The sequence below is a fragment of the Microtus ochrogaster genome, chromosome 2 (genome assembly GCF_000317375.1).
Source record: "Microtus ochrogaster isolate Prairie Vole_2 chromosome 2, MicOch1.0, whole genome shotgun sequence".
NCBI lineage: Eukaryota > Metazoa > Chordata > Mammalia > Rodentia > Cricetidae > Microtus > Microtus ochrogaster.
Genome location: NC_022010.1, coordinates 31,812,132 through 31,836,285, shown reverse-complemented (window position 1 = coordinate 31,836,285; position 24,154 = coordinate 31,812,132). Strand labels below are relative to the sequence as shown.

The 24,154-nt window shown below is 45.5% G+C and overlaps 1 protein-coding gene across 8 annotated transcripts in view; it reads right to left on the bottom strand.

The window, feature by feature from the left end:
* The window catches only part of Fry (FRY microtubule binding protein), a 382,290-nt gene that overhangs the window by 86,651 nt on the left and 271,485 nt on the right, over positions 1–24,154 (bottom strand). For all 8 annotated transcript variants that reach the window (XM_026785214.1, XM_026785202.1, XM_026785180.1 and 5 more), the window contains 10 exons: positions 16,320–16,578; positions 13,061–13,243; positions 11,342–11,428; positions 8,429–8,688; positions 7,085–7,274; positions 6,399–6,523; positions 4,152–4,209; positions 3,084–3,175; positions 2,668–2,840; positions 1,054–1,214 (listed from right to left, as the gene is read on the bottom strand). In XM_026785214.1, coding sequence (XP_026641015.1) covers positions 1,054–1,214; positions 2,668–2,840; positions 3,084–3,175; positions 4,152–4,209; positions 6,399–6,523; positions 7,085–7,274; positions 8,429–8,688; positions 11,342–11,428; positions 13,061–13,243; positions 16,320–16,578 — 1,588 coding nt within the window. The remainder of the gene's footprint in view (positions 1–1,053; positions 1,215–2,667; positions 2,841–3,083; positions 3,176–4,151; positions 4,210–6,398; positions 6,524–7,084; positions 7,275–8,428; positions 8,689–11,341; positions 11,429–13,060; positions 13,244–16,319; positions 16,579–24,154) is intronic.

The following is a 24,154-nucleotide window of genomic DNA, read 5'->3' as shown; positions in this document are numbered from 1 at the left end:
CTGACACAGTTACAACGACACCTGACACAGTTACAACGACACCTGACACAGTTACAATGACACCTGACACAGTTACAATGACACCTGACAGTTAAAATGACACCTGACACAATTACAATGATAACTCAGTTACTTCTCTAAAGGCCTTTAGGCTGCTCGACTACAGCGGTTTGAATGAACAACAACCCTCCGTAGGCTAACAAAATCTAACACTTGTTGGAGGGAGGACATCATCCCTCCCAGGTGGGCTTTGACAGTTCACAACCACACCCTGCTTCCTGCTTTCTCTGTGTCCTGTGTGTGGGGTAAAGATCAGCTAGCTCCCTGCTCTGGTCAGCCTGCTCTGCTCAGGACTCCAGCCTTCTGAAACCGCAAGCAGAAATAAACTCCTTCTCTACGCTACTTTTGGTCATGGCATTTCATGGCAGTGACGGAAGAGTAACCAGTACAAAGACCACAGTGCTTCAGATGGGAAGTTCTTCACAGTGTGGCTGTCTGAGGACAGGTTTACGTGAAAATGGGATGATGCTATTGGTTGATTATGTCCCCCCTGTCCCGCCCCTTAGGTTGGGAGTTAATTAGCAATGTGGTAACCTCGGGGCTAAGTAGGTAAAACTGTTCTAACACAGAACAAACACTGGATAAAAGCCATAACTTGACAACATTTTACATTTTGCATTTGTGAGCCCAAATGGGATGTATTTGCACACATCTTCAATTATGCAGTTGGAATTACTGAATTTATATTGACACATGTGTCCATATATTCATTTGAAATTTTATATCTATACATATGTTTTGTTGTTTTATATGACTTATTTTAACTTTTTGTTTTGTTTTGCTTTTCTAGACAGGGTTTCTCTGTGTAACCGTCCTGGCTGTCCTGGAACTGGTCCTGAGACCAGGCTGGCCTCGAACTCACAGAGATCCGCCTATCTCTGCCTCCAAGTGCTGGGATTAAAGGAATGTGCCACCACTGCCTGGCTTATTTTAACTATCGTTAAGGCATGATTGATAGCTTAAAAGAGGAGACCACCGATGGCACAAACCAACCTTTAGGGCACAATACTGGTATCTCGTTATCTGGTGGTTTCTGTCGCTGTACCGATCCAGAGGCGTGAACATGATGCTGAAGGGGCCGGCCCACTGGCTGAAGAGGATGAAGAGGTGGTGCCTCAGGCTTTGCTGGGGGAAGAGAAATCTTCTATGATGAACTAGAGAGAACAACACAGAACCAGTGTCTATTAGACTGAACAGAATTGTAACCCTAGTGAATATTATTCTCCAATTGTGGGGGAAGGAAAAAATTTCCACTTTCCCTAAGGTTTTTTTTTTTTAAATCTTTCTATTATGTGTATACATGTGTTTCCATGGACAGGCAGGTGCATGAGTACAGGTGCCCACAGAGGCCAGAAGAAGGTGCTGGGTCACCTGGAACTGGAGTTACAGGTGTCTGATATAGGCGCTGGGAGCTGCCTGATATAGGCGCTGGGAGCCAACCTTGGGTCCTCTGCATGAGCAGTACCTGATCCAATCTCTCCATCCCCAAGGACTAGAGTATTCCCGTGAACCCCTTTCTCTGCTTGCGGCTCAGGCTAGAACGTCGCTCACGCTCTCCCAGTGAGCTACACCACCAGCCCGTTAGCTCCCGTTTTCTTTATCTACAGAAGCTTGACTTTTAAAATATATTGCAGCACAAGTTTCCATTCTCTGTGTACCCTTCACACCCAGAGTCGGAGGAGAGATAGACACTGTGACCTGCAGACACTCTGCTTCAGTGGTTCTCAACCTTCCTAATGCTATGACCCTTTAATACAGTTCCCCATGTTGTGCTGACCCCGACCACAACATTATTTTCGTTGCTACTTCATGACTGTAATTTTGCTATTGTTATGAATTGTAATATAAATGTCGAATATGCAGGATATCTGATATTTGACACCAAAGGGTCACGACGCACAGGTTGAGAACCACTGCTCTAGCTGATCTTTCCACTTAACTTTTGGGTATATAGAATGAATTTTTGTGACCACCGTTCCCTACTGTTAGGGAGAACATAGTGGAATATAATATATATTATTTCAAAAACATGTATTTCACATTACCGAAGAAGTCAAGCTTAAATTGTAGTTTAAGGTCCTTAAATATGAGATGGACCACTAGAGTTAAGTTAATAACAACTTTGATATCAAGCCAATCATCTACTTTGATCCATACGCCTCTATTCGAATAAAAATGTTCCACATAGTCTTTATAAGGTGCCCAGTTAAACCAAAAGATTAAAAGGAATTCCATGCTATGGAATTCTAGTTAGTGTGCCGACTGACAGAACGGACTGAAATCAGGTTAGGACAGAGGTCACAGGAGAAAATGAAGCTTCTGGGAAGGTTTCCTCTGAATTCCTTCCTTCAATATGGCATCAGTTCATTTTCAGACCAGGACCAAAGCCAAGATCGAAGTGACGCATACAATACCAAATGCGATTCCGAGGGTCGCTCCCTTGGAGACTCCGCTATGCTGAGGTGACCTGGTCTTGTGTATTTTCAGTGTCAGGATAAATAAAGCCAACTACCTAGCTCTCCATGCAGGCCGTCAGGAATCAGGAAGGAGCAGTCATGAAGAACGTGAGTGCATCACCCAGCCCAAAGGCTACACATGGCAGATTACCTGGAACACACTGAATCAAGTTGGCAACCATGGCGCTAAAATGTGCTCGGATGTCTTTAAGAATTTCAACTTCTTTGTCATTTTCAGCTTCTAAGAGCATGCGGGTCAAGTCCACGTACTCCAGGAACAGTGCTCCGAGGGCCAAGGTATCTCGCTCTAAGGCTCCATTTGTGCTGGAAGGAAGGGGGAGGGAGCCTTTAAACCAGCTGCAACAAAGTAGCAAATGCTTCCTGAAGACAGAACAAATGGTTGGAACTCACACAGCAGATCTGGTCTCTACGCGCACCGCCAGGGGAGTAGGAGAAAAGATAAGGGCACCTTAACAAAATCTTTGTCGAAGTAATATATTTGAAAGGATGAAAAGAAACGGAAAAGGAGGCTTTGGCAAGAGGCGGTCAGGTCAGTGTTACTCTCACCTGTCACTTATTACCCCTGCGTCTGCCAGGAGTTCAAATATCCGAAGCAGTTGTAACCTCAACAAGTCTCTCCGTTCCCGACGTTTCTTGTTCTGCACAGAACAAGAAAATAAACTACATTTATTGTCAAGGACAATACAATGCTAACTTTCTAAGTAAGAGGGGTGCATTGTCCCCTCTTCCTAGTCAGTAGAGATAATGCCAGTTATTCCAGGCTATAAGGAAAAGATGGTAAGGAAGGCAGTAAGAATATATGAGGTGGAATTGCTGAGTAGTGTGCCTTGTGTCCAGAGGTGTCTCTGTCTGGAGTGGCTGGAGAGCGCAGGAGACATTGACAATCTCCACTGAGTCTGCTCAGTGAGTGCGTGCTATTCTTCAGGCTGCTAAATTTCTGCTACTTTTTTTTTTTAAAAAAATACTTTTATTTGTTTGAGTGTTTTGCCTATATGTATATGTACCCAGTGTGTGTAGTGCCCATGGAAGCCAGAAGAGGGCACCAGAGACCCTGGACCTGAAGTTATAGATGGTTGTGAGCAACTTAGGTCCTCTGAAAGAGGAGCCAGTGCTCTTCAAGGGCCACGCTGTATCCTTAGCCCCAGATTTCTGCTCTTTCTTGTATCATATCTTACTATTTTTCAATCTTGGTGCATTGTAAGTCATTTCAGAGATGGATTCATTTGGGGGAAAATAATATTGAGGGATATACCATAAGCTAAATGAGACATAGTATCTTTAGTCATTGATTTCTGGTTTTTGTTGTTATTTTATTTGCTTGTTTTTCACAGACAGGGTTTCTCTGTGTAACAGCTCTGGCTGTCCTGGAACTCACTCTGCAGACCAGGCTGGCCTCAGACTTACAGAGATCCACCTGCTTCTGCCTCCTAAGTACTGGGTTTAAACTCTGAATTACTTAACTATTGAAAATTAGTGAAAATGACAAAATCTAACGTATTGAGGTTCACTGTTAGAGGCAGTGTTTGTATTCTTTAGGGGACACCAAAGGGGACGGATGGTTCACACCACTGTCCCAATGAGTCAGGCCTTTGTGACGGGGCTTCTGAACCTTACCTCCGGCCTTCTCTCTAGAGCTTCCTTCATTAATGGATGGAGTTCTTCGACCAGTTCTCTACAGAGGGAAAAATTTATCGTTGATATGAAACTTGTCGCCAGCATGTCCATTCCAATGTAAGTAGCACCATTATTTCCCTTGACTACCAACCAGAGCCTCCGGTGATCTCCTTGCCTGATACTCTATGCAGTATCTGTCTGCATTCCAGTGCTGTGCATATAACTCAGGCAGAACACCCTCTCTGAACAATGAAACAGTACTCCCCAAGTGCTTACTAAATCCAGGCACTTCAGAACAGGCTAGGGGATTGAAAATAAGTAAGATCGAGTCTCTGTCCTTAAAAAAACCTTTTCGTCCAATCAGAAAGAAAGAGAGCCAATATTGAATCACTTTGGGGACACATAATAGATTTAAAACACAAAACCTGTATTTCAGAGCTGATCTTACACTTATGCTATTTGACAGATGCAAATTATAGCAAGAGATAAAGTAGTGCAGTTTTAATTAAAACCTTTCATGTGTAGTGAAAAATGTGTGATTAGTATATACCTTATTACATTTCTCTGTTTGTGTTGTATATGTATTATATGCATACATCTATATACATTGTATGTATTTCATATGTGTATTATATGCATACATATATATACATTATTCACAAACACAAACATGCATATGTATTTATTTCACCTGCCTTTCCAAATCTCCAGTTATTGTTTATACTTGTTATGAATCGTCTTTTTTTGTGCAATTATTTCTGAATTGCTATGTTAAAACAGACATGAGATCTAGTTTGCAGCTAGACAAGTTTGGAAGCTGCACACTATACTCATTCTTACTAAGCACCACCCTCCAGGGAACCAGGAAGGCTGATAAGAATCTACAGCACTCTGTGCTGAGAGGAAAACCTGAGGGTTAGTCTCTGTCACTCAAATCAAGACAGAATTCCTACATCAAAGAGTCCCATTTAATAATGTATGATGTTAATAACAATGACACACAACATTAGAGGACATTATATCAGTATAGTGATACAGCAACACTAATAGCATGTAATATTAACAATTGTTGATAACATCAACAACCCTTTTCTACTTATCATCTATTTACCAACTGTTTTTCTATATGAATACACACATTTAATATATCCCCTTAGAAAATTATGGGGTAGATTCCACTACATAAAATTGGTTTAAAATTAAAAAAAAGATTAATTTTGCTCCTTGTATGATTGTTTTGTCTTCATGCACAGCAATGCATGAAGTACCCATGGAGGCCAGAAGAGGGCGCTGCGAAATGAACATAGGACCCCTGCAAGGGCAGCCAGGGCTCTCAACTAACGCTGAGCTATAGCTGCTCAACTTGCTTTACTAGAGACTTACTTCACTTCAGTTGCTGTACTCAGCATGCAGCTGTGCAAACTGAGGCTCACGGAGCTTTCGCAGACGCCCGTGGCTGGCTAGCTGAATGGCAGCAGCTACCTCCAGGAATACTGAGAGAGCGCAAGCTGTGCTCTGGGACTTGGCAGGTCTTTGGGCTGATTTCAGGAATTGTGAGTTATGTTTTGAAAGCTAACCTAGCTAATTCATAACTGGCTAAGTGCTGGCTACTTGGTAAAATAGTAGTCAGGACTTGCAATGTTTACTTATTGCTCGGGGCGAGATGTTTGGAGAGTCTTCTCTCCTAACTGCTCGGAGGCTTTTGTTTAATGCGTATTCTCTTCATCCTCATCTGTCTGGCTAAGCACCGGAACTAGTGTGCACTCTCACTTCAGGCCGTCTCTCTCAGAAGGTTTGGACACTGCCTCAGATCTCTGACTATAAGATCACAAAGCCAGTTGATTGACGTACAAATATGTTTTCTAGAAAGATGGATCATGTGACTCGAGCCTGCCCGGTGAGTCTCACTCATGAGTCACCATTGAGTCTGTTGGAGGAATGGCAGGGATCGCACACTACCCTTCTGGTACTGCAGCTTCGCAAAGTCTGGCTAACTGGGGATGGACAAGGAATTAGCTCCACTTATAGTTACCTAAGACACTGCTTGCAACTGAAAGAAAATTGGAGAGATAAAATCAAAGCTGCAAGGAAGGCTGCTTCCCTTTAAACCATGGCATGAAGGACACCATGAGCAGCCCATCAGCCCCCAGACACCAGCTTGCATCTGTTACCCCTAAGCTGTGTTAAGAGATAACCATAATCGCAGCGACATGTATTATTTAGAAGAACGTACTATGACAGCCATACCTGAAAACAAGGGAATTTGTCCTTCCAAATCCTAAAACAAGGGACTCGGTGATCTCGATGCTCTCCAGCCTCATCAGAGGCACCAGCTGCTTCAGCAGGACGCCCACCGACGGCGTGCCGATGGCCTGAAACAAGGCGACTTGAAGTGACAAAGAGAACAGGGTAACTGAGTGGTAAGAGTTTCACATGGCTGAGTCACATCCCAAGGCACTGCCATCATTCCAGGAAAGGCCATTAAAAAACCCCTATATTTAATACAGTACAATTGAAATATTTCCTACCTGGGGTTCAAGTCCTAAAGAAAAACCTGCCTTTTTCTTTTAAACCATTGAAGTCAGCAAAACTATCTTTAACATCATCAGTGGATAAAGTTGTGGTTTTGAGGCGTTCAATTAGTGAAGGCGAAAAGAGGGCACGGGGGATACAAGCCCAACCTTGAGACTCTGATTTATGCAGGGTTCCCTAATGTAAGGTTCCTAATCTTTAATCTTCCATTCCGCACCCACGGGAGAGGAGCAATAAATTATTCACAGAGATGCTTTAATGGAATCTGGAAACGTGTCGGGAGAGAATCCGATTCCATGCTATTCCAGATGGCAGGCACAGTGCGGTTCGCACTGGGAATGCTAAACAAATGAGCTAAAAAAACCCTTACAGAATAATTCCTCTGAAGCCTGTCATGTCACCTTGTTATCGTAGCTCACTGTACCATCGGGGGTCGTTGCCATGATCTCTGGAGTGGACGCTCGTAAGTGACCTGGGCTCATAATACTGGGTTTGGCAACTCCAAAGCAGAGAATGAGGTAATTTCTCCACAAGGTGACATAGTTGTCTCCACTGCCCGCAGTACTGGTTTTCTTGGCATTGATAGGGCTGCTAGAGATACAGAGACAAAAACAAAGGTCAAACTAAATCCCTGTTGGATTTTCATTTATTTTATTTTTAATTGTGTGTGTGTGTGTGTGTATATGTACACAAATGTAGGTGCCTATGGAGACCAGAAGAGGGCATTGGATACCTTAGAGATGGAGTTACAGAGGGTTGTGGGTCATTCAATCCCCTTTGTCGGAGAATATCATTTTTCAGGCGTGTGACTTTTGTTTATGTTGCATTTGTTTAACTCTGTGAAGCTCTGTTACAGTGCCTGCCTAAAACAACTGATGGTCCTAATAAAGTGGATGGACAGCCAATAGTGAGGCGGGAACAAGGATAGGCGGGGCTGGCAGGCAGACAGTATACACAGAAGGAGAAAGGAGAACCAGGAGCAGCAAGAGAACAAGGAGAGGAAAACATCAGAGCCACCCAACCAGCCGTGGAGTAAGAAGGAAAGTAAGATACACAGAAGTAAGAAAGATAAAAGCCCAGAGAGAAAAGGTAGACAGGTTAATTTAAGATAAGAAAAGCTGGCTAGAAACCAGCCAAGCTACAGCCAGGCATTCATAACTAAGAATAAGCCTCTATGTGTCATTTATTGGGAACTGGGTGCAGGCCCCTCAAAAAGCCAAAAGAGTAAAACATCACACGATACCCCTTAATGTGGGCGCTGGAACTGAACTTGGGTTTTCTTCAAGATCAGTGTGTGTAGCTTAACTGTTGAGCCATCTCTCCAGCCCAAATTCTTCATTTCGAAGATGATTTTTTTTGGGGGCTCTGTTTGAGATAGGATCTATATAGGCCTATAAGTCTGCCTGTATATAGCCTGGCAGGCCTTGAGCTATGGCAACCCTACGTTAGCCTCTTGAGTGCTAGGATTATAGGCATATGCTACCAAGCCAGTCCGTCAATATCACTCATTAAATAAAGATCGTTAGGAGGGCGCAACCATCAAGGATGGGCAGGATTATTAAAGGAAAAGAAAAACCAACCCTTGTTCTAGAAAGGGTATGTTGTTTAAATCTCTACTATACTTTAAGGACTCTAGAGTAGGAAATTAAAACAATTGGAGAAGATTGTGATAGCCCAACCCCTTACACGGAATGAAAATTGGAGAGAACCAAGGAGGAAGCAATGAGAACACACGGCCACCTTACTTTGGGTCTACCAGCGGCATCACGGACTGCAGCCGGGTGAAGGCGTAGGGCCAGGCGTAGCTGAGGGCTGTGGGGCAGTGCTTTGGCAGGTTTTCCTGCCGGAGGAAGCTGAAGAGGCAGAGGACCCAGGGGTCTTTGACGGACTGCGCGAAGATCCAGACGTGGGAGGGGCTCTTCACATCGTAATGGCTGTTAACCAGGACGGCGTTCCATTCCACCAGCCACTGGAGATCCACATTGTGGGTCAGCGGTAGCGTGGCCTGTGGGCAAAGAGGCAGGTGGTCAAAGACAGACAGACATGACTGTCCTCACCAGGGCTCAGCCTGCCGCTCCTGTTCTTTCCGCACACGGTCTTTCCTGACCTCTGATTCCATGGGCCACCTCTGGATCTGCAACACTCATCCTGCACCCATCACATACGATGTCTGTATGAATCAACTCTCTGCCAGTCCACAGGCAACAGTAAGTATAAAGTTCAATGATTAGAGTCATTCATTTTTTATTGTTGGTTTTTGAGATGTGGTCTCATGAGGTAGGTCTTATTGGCCCGTAACTCGCTATTTAAATCAGGCTGGCCTTGAGTTCAGAGATAACTGCCTGCTTCTGACTCCCAAGTGCTGGGATTAAAGGCATATACCACCACACCCAGACCACAGATTTATAATTGTAAGTTTTATTTTTATTTGATGTAATGAATGCTATTCCTGCACGCATGTGTGCACACCACATCTGTGTCTGGTGCCTGTGGAGGCCAGAAGAGGGCCATGAAGTCCTAGGCCCTGGAGTTATAGACAGTTGTGAGCCAACACGCGGGTGCTGAGAATCCAAACTCTGATCTTCCTGAAGAAAAAGCGTTCTCAGCCACCCAGCCACCTCTCTAGTCCCAGATTCAGGATTTAAACTCCGGAAGAACTATTCAAGTGTGGACTCATAAACGTGTTTCGCTCCTGTGATCTGTGTGTGTGGATGTGTTCGTGGTGGTTTTCCTCTTTATTATAATGAAGCATTTTGCCTGTGGTTTGGAGAAACAGTGGACACTGTCCCTTTGATGAAGGGTGCTCTCCGGATGGTTTTTGAGATGACATCTACACTTAATCTTTTAACCTATGATATTTTAACCAAGATATTTCAAAAATTTCTTTAAAGGTAAATATATGTATGAATTGATAAGTTCTTACATTTTATTCTCTTAAGTATTCTTATCAATATTTAAGCAATACCAATTTTTAATTTACTTATTTTTATTTTATGTGCATTGTTGTTTTTCCATGGGTGTCAGGTCCCCTGGAACTGAAATTACAGACAGTTGTGAGCTGCCATGTGGGTTCTGGGAATTGAACCCCATCCTCTGGAAGAGCAGTCAGTGTTCTTAACTACTGAGCCATCTCCGAAGCCATGGCAATAGCGATTTTTTAAATAACACATCTATTGTTCCAAGATAGTGTTTGTTATGCCTTTATAAAGTGGTACGTTTCCTCTGTTGGGCCATGAACTCCCCTGGGTAAATGTTATAGATCTGGCCTTCATGACTGGGCTGGTGGAACTGGACCTTTAGAGCCAGAGGGATGAGACCCTGTGAAGTGCTCTGCCTAGGACCTGTGTTCTGGCAAAGTCCCCGAGTGCATGTGCATACTTTCTCCTCCTTCACTTGTGACTAAGCGATTACTACTGATCTCTCCTAACACTGTTTTGGGAATCCCACGAGATAACGGATGTGGAAACACATTGCTGGCGCTCCCTTCTCTTCTGAAGTGCAGGGTGCTGACCTGGTGACTCCTGCTTAAGATGTGATTCCAGCAAACACAGGAGGAAATCATGGGAATACATGGAATGGTTATCCACAGAAAGGAGGCGTGCATGTGTAAGAACTGCAATGACCATTCCATCTCATGTTCAAAGAACTGTCACGTAAGAGGACGTATGCTTCTTTACTCTGCTTGTTCCTGCCTGCAGAGCCTGGCCGGTGGTTTTAGCCATTATCATGATTATTATTGCCAAAAGCTAGCACTTTATGTTCCGAGTCAGGGAAAGCTATGCGAAGCTAACAGAGTCCCTCTGTTATGTGGCAGGCCTCTGCGCTAGGCACGAGCTAGAGCTATGTGCGTTCTTCCGTCACCCCTGGATTCCTCTGCCTTTCGGTGGAGCTGAAATGGATCCAGGTTCGGTTCACTCACTGGAATTTTCTGTTTTGAAATATGGATATCTAAAGCCAGCTTTGATTTTCCTTCTACTCGTTCAGGGTTGAAATGGCCACTATGCATTTCCGATGACAACAATGCGTGTACAGCTGGTGGAGTTCTGCTGGAGTCTGAGCCAGCACGGGGCACAGCGGACCCTTCGTGTGACTCTGGGTGTCCGTGCCTCCCAGCGGTTGTGTTCTGTTTGTGTGGCAATGGGAGAGTGACACTCGATGCCTGTGTGCAATGAGCAGGTGTTGTGTCCCTGTCCTTCCTTTCCCTCTTAATATTTTTGAGTTTTAATAACTGTGCGGGTCAAAGTTAGTGAAAATGAAACCATCGTGTAAGCTACCAAGTAATACAGAAGTAGAGTTTGCATTTTGAGACTACTGTAGTATAAAACGTTAAGCACAAAATTAAACAAAGATTAAATATTAAAGGCAGTAATTGAAGTAAGTTAATTTTCTTTAAGAACCCAAAGTAATTTTTCTTGAAATTGAAGTTTCCAAAAAATATTAACTTGTATTTCTAAAGCTCAAATTTTGTCTGAATTTTATTTTATTTTTATTTTTTTCAGATGTGTCCAGTGCAATTATCCGAGAAGCTAATCTTGTCTTCCTAGATCTCTGTACCTCAGGCTACTGGCTTACACACATGGCTTCTGGCTCTGTTTTAGAGATAGGCTCAGAACTTACATCTGACAACAGATAGCATTTGGGACCACATGTTTACTTACCGAATCTGAAACCGCTACATGAATGAAGCTTTCAAGAATGGAAGAACTTAGCTGGTCCATGACATCAATCATTGGCCTGTCATCATCCTGTGTGAAGGAGGAGTCAGTTACACCCATGAGAAATGCGTCCCTCCCTCCCACCCCACAGCCCAGGACACGGAGCAGAGCAGCCTGCCAGAGAGCGATAAAGGTTTTCCCAGAGAGATGTGAGTGTCAGGAGAGAGAAGGCAGGGACTACAGCCCTGTGGTCCTCAGGATACACAGGCTTTCGGTTTCCAGGGCAAGATAATGAGAGCTCCAGTTTCAAAGACCTGCACACACTCGAGAATCTAAATGCCTGCGTTGTATACTAGTCACAGAGACCAGCATTCACGTCTCTGCGATAAGCTTCAGGAACAGAAACCTGCAGGAACATGCCTTGCTGGGACACTAGAAAGCTCCTTATTTGGGGTCCCTGGCTCACCAGGATAACTAATAATGGGGGCTGTGACTATAGACAGACCCCCCCACATCCTGTGCTACCCACAGATTGCGCACCTCCGCCTCTTATCTTGGGAGGACATGTTTTTCCCATCGTCGCCGAAATGAAGCTGTTTGGTTTGGCACCGTGACTTTTTAAAGAAGATGTATTACTTCTCCTAGTCTATTCTCTAGTGAATACACAGCATCGTCTTAATTAGATGTATGTAGAACACTGAGAAAAATGACCCATAACTTAATTAATTGTAAAAATCTTAGTCCAGTAGGATCATTTAGTAAATTAGAAATGGTTGCTTCAGTCACTGTCAGAATACACGGTTTGCCTCTGGTAGATGAAGGACATTGTCATGCCCATGAAATTGCAACAGTACCAATACAATTGGTACTCCTGTGAGGATGAGGGAAGTCTCACAAGGCCCCACCCCCAGATGCAGAGCCACAGGCAGTTTATGGCTGCTGAGAGGGAATTGGTCTTCTCCATGGACGAGCCTCCAACAGGTTATCTGATCCTAAGTGGTCAGCCCTAACACACGTCTGTATGAGCTACACTAGTAGACTCAGCAGGCTGTATCGATACATAATATATACACAACAATAATATTCAAGGAAGAGAGTGAAATTGACGGGGACATAGAGGATTTGAAGTGGGGAGAGTGTTGTGTGATATGATGTAAATGCAGTATGAAATGCTCAAAAGAAGCAAAAAAAAAAAAAAAAAGGAAGGCCAGCTAGTATAGGGGGCTGCAGAGATGGATCAGTAGAGAGGACCAGGGTTCGGTTCCCAGCACCCACAGGGCGGTTCACAACTGTCTGCAACCCCTGTTCTAGCAGGCTTAATGACTTCTGGCTTGCAGGGACCCTGCATGCCCATGGTACACACATATGCAGGGACAACACTCATACACATAAAAATAACAATAAACAAAACCTTAAAAATGGTTAACAGGATTTTTTTTAAAAATTAAAATTATAGCCTGGGAATGGTGTTGCATGCCTTTCATGTCAGAATTTAGGAGGCTGAGGCAGGTAGGGCTCTGTGAGTTCAAGGCCTGCTGGGTCCACAGAGTTCCAGATCCTGTCTCAAAACAAAATAAAGAAAAAAAAAGCCACTACCCAATTAAAAACCCAACAGTGTATCAACAATGCAGTCTTGATGCTGCGAATGTTGCATAAGGCAGCAGTAACGTGTTATTTCTAGCTGTTGGAAGAATGGCTAGACTTCCTGAGAACATCCCATACCTCAGGCTGACCCAGGGCAAGGAAGAGGGCTCGGATTTCCTTGAGTATCAACACGGACAGTTTGCGTGTGGCCACCTGGAAGCTGCAGAGCAAGACGAGAGCAAAGCCTTCGACAGCGTGGAGGACACTGCAGTGGGGGCCTCGTTCCGACTGCATCCTGTGGCTGGAGCCATTGGGAATGAGCTGTCGTGCGAGAACACATTCCGAGTTTAGCAGAGTAACAAGGGAGGGAGCACAGCTTGTCTGCACATTTGGCTTTGCCATATTAGAATACATTGTAACAGCTCAGAGACAGAGCGTGTGAATTGATTATTATTCATGAAATATCCTAATTCCCTTTTTGGTTTTCAGATCAATGGGCGCTTTGCGAAAACGCCGACCATCTGTTAGCTCTGATGAGAAAAGACGGTTCAAAGGCTGTTCAGAGAGAAGAAACGAGTCCTGTTTCTGGCCGCACCATTTGGGATTATGCGATACCTATGTCAAAGGGGTCTAATTTGTTTCCACTGAAGTTTGCTATAGACCAAAGACATGACTGAGTTGAACTTTCAAAGATTTTTAGTTTTTACTGAGACACACACACACACACACACACACACACACACACACACACACACACACACACACACACGGGAGGTCCAGTATATATGTGCACTGGGAAGGCTGAACTTAGCCCAGGCTGGCCTCGAACTCGTGATCCTCCTGCCTCTGCCTCCTTCAGCAAATCCTACCGGCGTGCGCCACCACAACCGGCGGGAAGGCTGAACTTAGAGCATCCTATGTACTAGGCAAGTTCTCTACTCCCAGGCACAGCTCAAACCCAAAGCCGGAAACTTTTCAGAAGGGAATTTAGGTTCTCTTGGGGTGGGGGCAAGTAGTCATTATTGATTATTTGCATTTATTTTTAAAAACTTTAATCGGGGGAGGGGGAGGGAAATGGGAGGCGGTGGCAGGGAGGAGGCAGAAATCCTCAATAAATAAATAAATTAAAAAAAAAGAAACTTAAAAAAAACTTTAAAAATATTTTTATTAGTTTTTTTTGTTTTGTTTGTTTGTTTTTGTTTTTCTCGAGACAGGATTTCTCTGTAGCTTTGGAGCCCGTCCTGGAACTAGCTCTTTAGACCAGGCTGGTCTCGAACTCACAGAGATCTGCCTGTCTCTGCTTCCCGAGTGCTGGGATTAAAGGCGTGTGCCACCATCTCCCGGCTTTATTAGTTTTTAATTGCACGCATGTGCCTGTGGGATGTATGTGCACCTGAGTGCAGGTTGAGTCCAGAAGAGGGCATTAGATCCCCTGGAACTGGAATTAGTAGCCAATTGTGAGCTCCTTGATAGGGTACTGTTCTCGGGTCCTTTGGGAAAACAGCGTGTACACTTAACTGCTGAGCTTTCTCTCGCTCCCTTTTACCTGCTTTTTGTCAGGTTAGCCTAGAATTTACGATCCTCCTACCCCTGCCTCCTGAGTGTTGGGATTGGAGGTGTGAACCATCACATTCATTTCCATTTTCCCTGGGAGGAATCTCACCCAAGCTTTGTGTGTTTACATGACATGTTCAGGAAGTCCCCAAACTGCAGTCACATGACCCTTAAGCAAAGACAACTAACACCCTGGGGCCCGTGCCATTCAGGATTACTGCTCTTCTGGCAGCTGTCTTTTGTGCGTGTTGTCACACAGGGACCTGAACGCCACCCTCACTGTTCCTTGGGTGCTGCTGTGCCACCTTGAGTCCACACAGGACTCAGAGCCACTGATGACGCTGTCCATCCTGAACCAGAGTCATCTGCACGGCCACTGTCAGCTCGCTGTGCGACACTGAGAATCTGGTCCTCTTAAAGGCCCTTCCCAGACTGCTGAATTCATTTTTACCGTTCATTCTCAAGAAACCCTAAGATGGCATTTTCATCTCTGTGGGTACAGGATGGAGTGACAAGTACGTTGCTAAGTAGGAAAAAAACCAGCTTGGTAGACAGCCAACTGTGAGATCTACACTCATCTATCTCGATGCCCACAGCCTGGTAGACAGCTAACCACGGTATCTACCTTCATCTGTCTCGATGCTCATAGCTTGGTAGACAGCTAACTGTGAGATCTACCTTCATCTGTCTCGATGTCCACAACCTGGCACACAGCTAACCATGGGATCTACCTTCATCTGTCTCGATGCTCATAGCTTGGTAGACAGCTAACCATGGGATCTACCCTCGTCTGTTTCAATGCCCACAGCCTGGTACACAGCCAACTGTGAGATCTACCTTTGTCTGTCTCAATGCCCACAGCCTGGCACACAGCTAACCATGGGATCTACCCTCGTCTGTTTCTATGCCCACAGCCTGGTAGACAGCTAACTGTGGTATCTACCATCATGTCTTGATGCCCACAGCCCTGTCCAGTTCTAGCTCTCAATCCTTTAGTCATTTGTCCTTATTTTTAAGGATTTATTACAATTTTCAGTTATGTGTACATATGTGTCCACAAGATTATGGGTGCTCATTTAGGCCAGAGGTGTCAAATTCCCCTGGAGTTGGAATTATAGGAAGTTTCAAGACATCCGACATGGGTACTGGAAATTGAACTTGGCTGCTCTGAAAGAGCAGTGTGCACCTCATTCATTCATTCATTCATTCATTCATTCTGTAAACAGTGTTCTGTCTGCACTTATGCCTGCAGGCCAGAAGAGGGCACCTCCAACCCTGCAGTATGCACTCTTAATCTCTGAGCCATCTCGCCGGTACACTGGCCATTTGTTTTTATAAACAAATGTGTGATCAAAATTCTTTCAGGGGAAAAAAAACCCCCACAAACAATTTCTACTCTTTACATACTCCTTGTTGGAGTTAACAAGTCCAACCTAATGACAGATCATATCCTGAGTTCTTGGTCACATGTGGCTGGCGGAAGAACTAAGGGTTAGCATCAAAGGCAGGTCGGGTAATATGTAATAGGAAAGAAGAACTCTGAAGGTTCTCTAAATTTACTGTCGTGTGTGTGTGTGTGTGTGTGTGTGTGTGTGTGTGTGTGTGTGTGTGATAGGGTTTCTTTGTGGCTTTGGAGCCAGCCTGTCCTGGAACTAGCTCTTATAGACCAGGCTGGCCTCGAACTCAGAGATCCGCCTGCCTCTGCCTCCCGAGTGTTGGGATTAAAGGCGTGTGCCACCACTGCCCGGCTAAACTTACTGTCTTTGTGTGTGTGTGTGTGTGTGTGTGTGTGTGTGTGTGTTACATAAAAGCGCGCAGTGAGTGGGCTGGCTGGGGGAATCACCTCGGAGTTTCTGATTTTGTTGGCTTGTTCGTAGGCTCTTCCCTGGGTTTGTATGACCAGCTTCCACTGGGTGAGCAACTGCAGAAGCAACTTTAGGGAGGAATCGAGGAGGGTGTGATGCATGTCGTTTACTTCCCGGAGCAGGAAGTTTGTAAAACCGAAGAGGACGTCTTCCCGCCAGTCGCAGAAATCAACCAGCAGCCCCTGAAGAGAGTTCTGCGCTATGTGCCGCAGTTCATCGTCCATGTGGATGGAGAGCCTGGGAAAAGAGAGGGGTGAGAGGGCCGGCTTCTGTTTGCTTCGTGGTGGAAGAAAGAATACACAATTCTCTACTTCCACTTGTGGTTGACAATGAGTCTCACTTAATTCTTAATAAATGACATAAATGGATACTTTTTTTAAAGTTTAATTTTATATTTACTTAAGAGTTTCAAAACTATCAGCTCCCCTGGAGCCTCCATGAGTGACTCCCAATATTGCCATCTTTAAAGGCTTTTATTGTCATTATTAGCAGTATTATTTGGGACTGGGTTTCACTGTATAGCACAGGCTAGCCTGGAACTCACCATGAAGACCAGGCAGGCCTAGACTCATAGAAATCTTCCTGTCTCTGCCTCCCAAATGCTGAGATTAAAGGCATGCACCACCATGCCTGGCTTGATTGATTGATTGATTGATTGATTTATTTTTACATTAATAATGCACAACTTTAATGAACTAAGAGCAATAATACATCTACTTGGATGGAAATATGCCTGGCTACAGAAAACACTGCACTTGACAGCGGTGACATGGCTCTGACCTCGCCTCCTGCATCCGTCTTCCAGCACAGCTGACTTAGAGAAAGGCCTTCCCCCTGGGTGATCTGCTTCGGCGGTCAGTTGAACATATTGTCTTACTTTTGCGAGGTGCCCTAGTAAAGTCACATGTGTAAAGTTCTCAAGCACCACATCCTTGTACACGGCCTTCTGATCAAGTGTCAAGCTGGCCAGTTCCTGCTCTGTGAAGTACACAGCCATGTCTTCAAAAATCTTAGGCTCTGGTTGTACAGAGATATTTTCCATCATAAATTCTTTTAGTCCTGTAGTTAATACAGGCTCAAAAATTTCAGGACCAAGGTTCAGGCCGAGGTTCAGGCTGCCACCCCCGAGCACGTGGCCGACAACACACCGACTCCTGGATTTATTTTTATTTTGTGTGTATGAGTGTTTTGTCTGCATGTAGCATGTGTGTGTGCCTGACACATACAGAGACCGGAGGAAGACACTAGATCCTCTGGAACTGGAGTTACAGATGGTTGTGAGCTGCCTTTGGGTGTCAGGAATTGACTCCAAGTCTTCTGCAAGAGCAACAGGTGTTTCTTAACCACTGAGCCATCTCTCTACAGCCTTTCTCTAAATAGTTTCAAGTTATCTCTGTTGTTTATGGTTTGAACTCACTAGTTCCTTGTTGTTGTTTTGGTTTCTTTTGGTTTTTTGAGACAAGGTTTCTGTATGTAGCCCTGGCTGTCCTAGAACTCACTCCACAGTCTAGACTGGCCTCGAACTCACAGAGATCCACCTGCCTCTGCCTTCTGAGTGCCGGGATTAAGGGCATGTGCCACCACCATCTGGCCTTTTTCTCGTTTTAGGTTTATGATTTTTATTTATTACGTTTATATCTGTTTATTTCTTAAGACATTCAAGATCAGAATCTTCCAAAGATATCAAACCATATTTTAAGGAATATAATATTGTAACAATTGGGAATTAGCATTAAATGAAAAAATGTTAATCAGTGGTAAAGATACTGAATTGAATTGTGTCACACATAAAACTCATGTGTTGACACCTGACACCCTCCCCCCTTTATAAAGCAAATCTTATTTGAAATTAGGGCCACTGCAGATATAATTACAGAAGGATCGGGTCATATGAGGAGTAGGCTGGGACTCTAATCCAGTAGGACTGGCAATCTCTGCAAGAGGACCTGTGGAGATACACAAATGGCAGGAGAGTACCGTGTGAAGGTAGAATAATGGTCATGGTGATGCTTCCACAAGCCAGGCAATGCCAAAGATCACCAGGAAGCCACCAGAAGTGAGGCTGAGAGGCCCCAAGCAAACACGCTTTCCCAGCATTCACAGGGAAGCAACATTGCCTACACTTTGGCTTTGAACTTGCAGTCTCTAGACCCGAGAGACCATCAGCTGCTCTTATTTAAGCCCCCAGCTTGTGGCACATCCTTGCAGCGGCTCCAGCAAAGCAATACAGTTCTGGAACCAGGCGGCACCGAGAGCGAGAGCTGTGCCACACTGAGCCCAGAGGAAGCCATGAGTTGTTAATACCTTGAGTTTTCTCAGTGACATTAGTTCAGTCCTCGTTTACCACATGGATGTAAACAACCTGCAATCTGGAATCTGTCTTGACTCCAAGCCCACAGTGCAAGATCACTTTAAAAGTCCCCAGGAGCCCCATGGTGAGGCAGTCTTTGCTATTCTGGGTGACCATGCCTCTTGAAGTGATGCTATTTCAGTATTCCACCCCAAGAGCGGGTCTCGGATACTATGAGTTCAATTGACCCCACCCTCAATTTCCAAGAGCCTCCGATGCAGTAGCTAAACGATAACAGAGAGATAAAAAGAAGCAATCTGTGAAGACATCTGATTTGCCTTGAGGACTTACAGAAAAATTTTTAAGAAACATATCTGTTTGGGGGTTTTAAAAACAGTTTCGGGTACATTTAAGACAATAATTAAGACACCAAATAAATGCACCGAGGATAGGCTTAGCCCTGAAACAGACAAAAGGAAACTACCACCGCAACATCAGTGGGGCCATCCTCCAGGCGGCTGGCACCAGGAGCTGGCAGGGCCTGGCGCTAGTCCAGTGGCTCAGGCAAGCTAGCAAACAAGAGGACGTTTCCCACAGGTATGTGCCAATGCGAGATGCCCCAGGGCTCTGTCTGCAGTGATCTAGAGCAAGTAATTGGCGTGAGTCAGTTACATGGACCCCCAGGGCACATGCTTCTTGCACAAGGATGCAGCTGAACCAATGAAGATGCATTGAGGGGTGGGTACAGCCCGGACAAGCTGACCTTTGCTTATCAGGTCAGACAAATGACGCATAGCACAAACCTCCTCACCGGGCAAGTTCCAGATTTTCATCAATTAGCTAAGGGCTTGTAATAATACTTCGGTTATCTGGGTGTGTTTCAAATCGATGAAACATAAGCTGAAGGGAAAAGATCAGTTGGCAGAGACATCCCTGTCTAAATTACACAGGGTTAAGAAAAATATTACCAGGCAGAGGCCATAAAGCAGTGGTCTGGCAATACCATCACAGGCTGCAAAGGGAACCCAGCAGGCTGAGGAGCAGGCTCCTGGTCAGCTCCAGTTTACCAGAAGTCATGGCAGTTTTGTCTGGGGGAGCATTGTAGGGACGACCTCTATCTATTTGCTGTGTGCTGAACTACATATTGGGTCAAGCAGTTAGTGAGGCAACACACAGCTGGAAGCTATCCTTCTGCTGAGCTTTTCACAACCCAGCGTGCTCACAAAGGGAAGTGGAGGAAGTGGTTCATGCACTTCAGATATCACAGGTTACTGCAGTACACAGCCGCACCTCAGATGCATCCACAAATTAATAATAAAAACTAGATAGAAGACAGCGGAGTTTAGTCTCTCAGGGATCTCTGTGAATGTAAGAAGCCAGAAAAGTATGTGTAGGTGCTTTGACTGCCTGTATATGTGTGGATATACTGTTGTGGCCAGAAAAGGGCGCTGGATCCCCCGGAACTGGAGTTACAGACAGTGGTGAGCTGCCATGTGAACTAGGCACTGAACCCAGGGGACCCAGGTTGCTCTTCCAGGGGACCTGGGTTGCTTAATTGCTGAGCCATCTCTCCAGCCCCAGTTTTAATTTCCTAACATACAATCTCCTTGCCTAAAATCAGGAATGGGTCTGTACCCAGTTTACCTAGAAACTTAGAAAAAACTGTTTAACACGGAATATATTGTGCAAGAGTGAAGATTCGCTGAAAAGAACTACCGCTGTCGTGAGCTGTGTGTACGCGCTAAGCCATCACCATGAACTACCGCTGTCGTGAGCTGTGTGTATGCGCTATGCTAAGCCATCACCATGAACTACCGCTGTCGTGAGCTATGTGTATGCGCTATGCTAAGCCGTCTCCATGAACTACCGCTGTCATGAGCTGTGTAAGCGCTATGCTAAGCCATCTCCATCGCTATGCTAAGCCGTCTCCATGCGTTATTGAATTCTCACAGCCCTATGAGGAGGGTCTCATATTAATGAAGTCAAATTTTTGAAGGGGAAGCAAATAATGACTATCAAATCCCTAAAACACATATGGAACTGAGAACATGACAGGACACAGGACAGTCAGGGACACTGACTGTATTTTTTGTGGTCTATGGAAGAAGTAGGACAAATCTGGGAAGGTGAGTGAGAGAAAAAATTGGGAAGAAGTATGCTCCACCTTGTATGTGGAGATTCCTTGGGGGCACCCCTCCAGCCAATCCACACAGGGCCTACCCTTGGGAGCACCCCTCCAGCCAATCCACCCAGGCTCTACCCTTGGGAGCACCCCTCCAGCCAATCCACACAGGGTCTACCCTTGGGGGCACCCCTCCAGCCAATCCACACAGGGTCTACCCTTGGGAGCACCCCTTCAGCCAATCCACAGAGGGTCTACCCTTGGGAGCACCCCTCCAGCCAATCCACACAGGGTCTACCCTTGGGGGTACCCCTCTAGCCAATCCACTCAGGTTCTACCTTTGGGGGTACCCCTCCAGTCAATCATACAAGCTCCATGAAAGAACAGGAATGTAAGACAACTTGGGGTTTGACCATGAAGCCAGGACAATCTCCACAGCCTCCAGGAAACCCACTGGGTAAGATTTCTCAGACCATCCATTATTCATTGGCTGAACAATACATATGATGTCAGAAATTTGGTAGCTTGGAGAAGGAGGCTAGCCAGCCTCATCCCATACACTACTGTCTGTGGTTTGTGTGTCTGCAGGATTTAGCTGGACCCAGAAGTGCTGGCATGGCGGGCCTGCAGCAGTCACGTGGGACACATCCTTGAAACCCCTTACTGGGAGTTGAACCGGTAAAGGATGGGAGCCTGAATGAACACTGGTCTGGCTTTTCCAATTATGAAGAAACCCTAATTTTCTGGTAAAAATGCACTATTGAGTAAGCATGAAGAGTCTAGCACCCTCCTCTGGCCAGGCTGTGTATACTGCATCAAGTCAATTCAGCACAACCTTGATAGGACTTCGCGGGGCAGAGTGGTGGAAATCTTTCTGTGTCAACAGAAACACACATTTTTCGTGAGTAGATCACGACACCTTCATCTCTGGACCTCTGGGTGGGGGGCATGTGAAGCACCTCATTTTCCCAGGACACAGAGGACCCGGTGTATAGGTCACAGGCTCTTTATTGCTCTCTGAGAACACCCTCTGACTATTTTATTTTTATAAACTTCCTTTGAAGTTTATATTTAAAAAAAAGCCCTTTTAACAAGCTTCCAATAGTCTGGCTATTTTTCTTGAACTTTCAAGAATATTTATTTGTTCTTTTCTCCTCTAAAAAACAGGACTCATGGTTTTGGGCTTTATAAGAATGTACACAATAATAAACAGGATGCTATAAATAGCCCAGACATTCCAACGATGTCTAACAATCCCCTCCCCGCGTGTCTGGCACCACGGTCCACAGATTCCAGCATCACCGGATTAGGCTGTCAAGGTGATTTCAGAGGTTAAGAGCCTTCTACGAGACCCACAGCAAAGCAGAGCCAGGCACTCTCCCAGAATGCTCCACGTTATCTAAAAAGCCTGGTATTTCAAAGGCTTTCATGTAGGCCATTACCAGCCACATCTCTGAAGAAAGCCAACGTCCCTCCCACCCCACACTGATAACTGGCGCTTTCCCACAGACTTCCCTCTGACTAAGCAGCCTGTAGATGTCTCAGTGTTATTTAGCCCTCTCAAAGGTCCTCAGAGGCAAGTAGCATCTTTCTAAAATTACCAGATTTTTACCCACGGAGAAAGGGTATGCTGGGGGTTTAAATAATTTGTCCAGGTCGCACAGGCAGTAAAACAGCAAGCAGAGGTACCAAGCTCAAACTTTCGAGAAAATTCTGCCATTTTCCCATTCTTCCCTCCTGCTTCCTTCGTCAGAACCTTGTTCTCTGTTGGTCCACATGGCTAGTGGTAGGGGCCTTGGCTACAGAGTCCTGATCCCTGGTCCCCGTATCCTCCTAGGTCCTGCCACAAAAATACGACTTCCAGTTGTCAACCTCTCTACTGCTGTCCACAGTAAACTGGCCCATGACTCCAGTGTGCCTCTGGGCCAGAGATTCTCCTCTTTCTCAGCCCTGCTCTCATTCCAGGAGACTACTTGAGTGGATGACCCTCACGGGACCCCAATCCCTTCCTTCCTCACTCTTCTCCTCCCCCAAATCAGTGTGTTATTCATGGCTTGTTCCTTGTGGGTCTCCTCAGAACCAAAAGCTCACCTCAATTCAGGTCCATTTCCCCCCCTTTGCCTCAGTCTCCCTGCTTGTTGGGCCTTAGTAAAGCCGACAGACAGCATTAATTGTCTAAACCTTATACAGTTTTGCAGGGGCTGGGGATTAAACTCAGCCTTGCACGTGTGAGGCAAACTCTTTCCACTGTATTTTCTCCCCAGTCCATGCCATTCTTAAAGTAACTCCTAAGCCTGGGATAGAGAGGAGGAGAATCCATTGCTTGAGGCTTGATCATGCTTGAAGCAACAGGCAGGCTCCGGTGAGTGATGGGAGGTAACACACACACACACACACACACACACACACACACACACACACACACACGAGAGCTGGAAGGGAAGTCTTAGGAGAGCGGTTTTAAAAATTGTGGATCTCCAGTAGCCTTCGCACTCAGCATCGGCCTATGCTAGAGGCATGGAGGAGAGTGTGCAGAGTAGCAGGCAATAAAAGCTCCTGTCTGAAAGCTCGGGGGTCCTCTCTGTCACAGACTGCTAGCTGGAGCCCATTTGTTGATGTCCTCTGGCTCTCATGCAGTAGGTGGCCCGGAAAAAGATGAGCTCCCTTCTCTAACCTGAGAACCCCGTCCCATCAGGATCTAAATAAACAAACCGAGGCTCCCATCCCAGGGGATAGAGCATCCTCAGGTTTTGGGCTTTCCCTAGGGGGTTAGGCGCTAATATATTTTCTCTTTCCTAGGCTTTCCTTTTTGCCGCCGTTATCAGATTAATGTATCTCAAATGGCATTTAAATATTCACATTTATGGGGGACTGGAGAGATGGCTTGATGGATTAGAGCCCTGGCTGCTCTTCCAGAGGGCCTGAGTTCAATTCTGAGCAGCACCGTGATTGTGAGGGTATGGAAGTTTGGCCTACATAGGTGATTGTGCACCGCATGGGTGCTTGGTGAGTTCGGATAAGGGCAGCAGAGCCCCTGAACAGGAGCTATAGATGACTGCGAGATGCTAGGTGGGTGCTGGGAGCTGAGCCGGAGTCCTCTGCAAGGGTACAGTCAGTACTCTTAACCACAGAGCTGACCTTTCCAATCCAAATAAAACAATTTCAAAATTACATTTATTGTATATGCGTGCGTGCGTGTATATTATTGTATATGCACGCGCGCACACACACACGTGCATGCTTGCGTGGGTACATATATGATCCAGTATATGCCTGGAGGTCAGAGGACAAAGCTCAGGGGTTAGTTCTCTCCTTCCACCTGTAGACCCTGAGGACTGAACCCAGGCTGTCTAGCCCCTTCACCCTCTGCACCGTCTTGCTAGTCCCTAAAATGGCTTGTC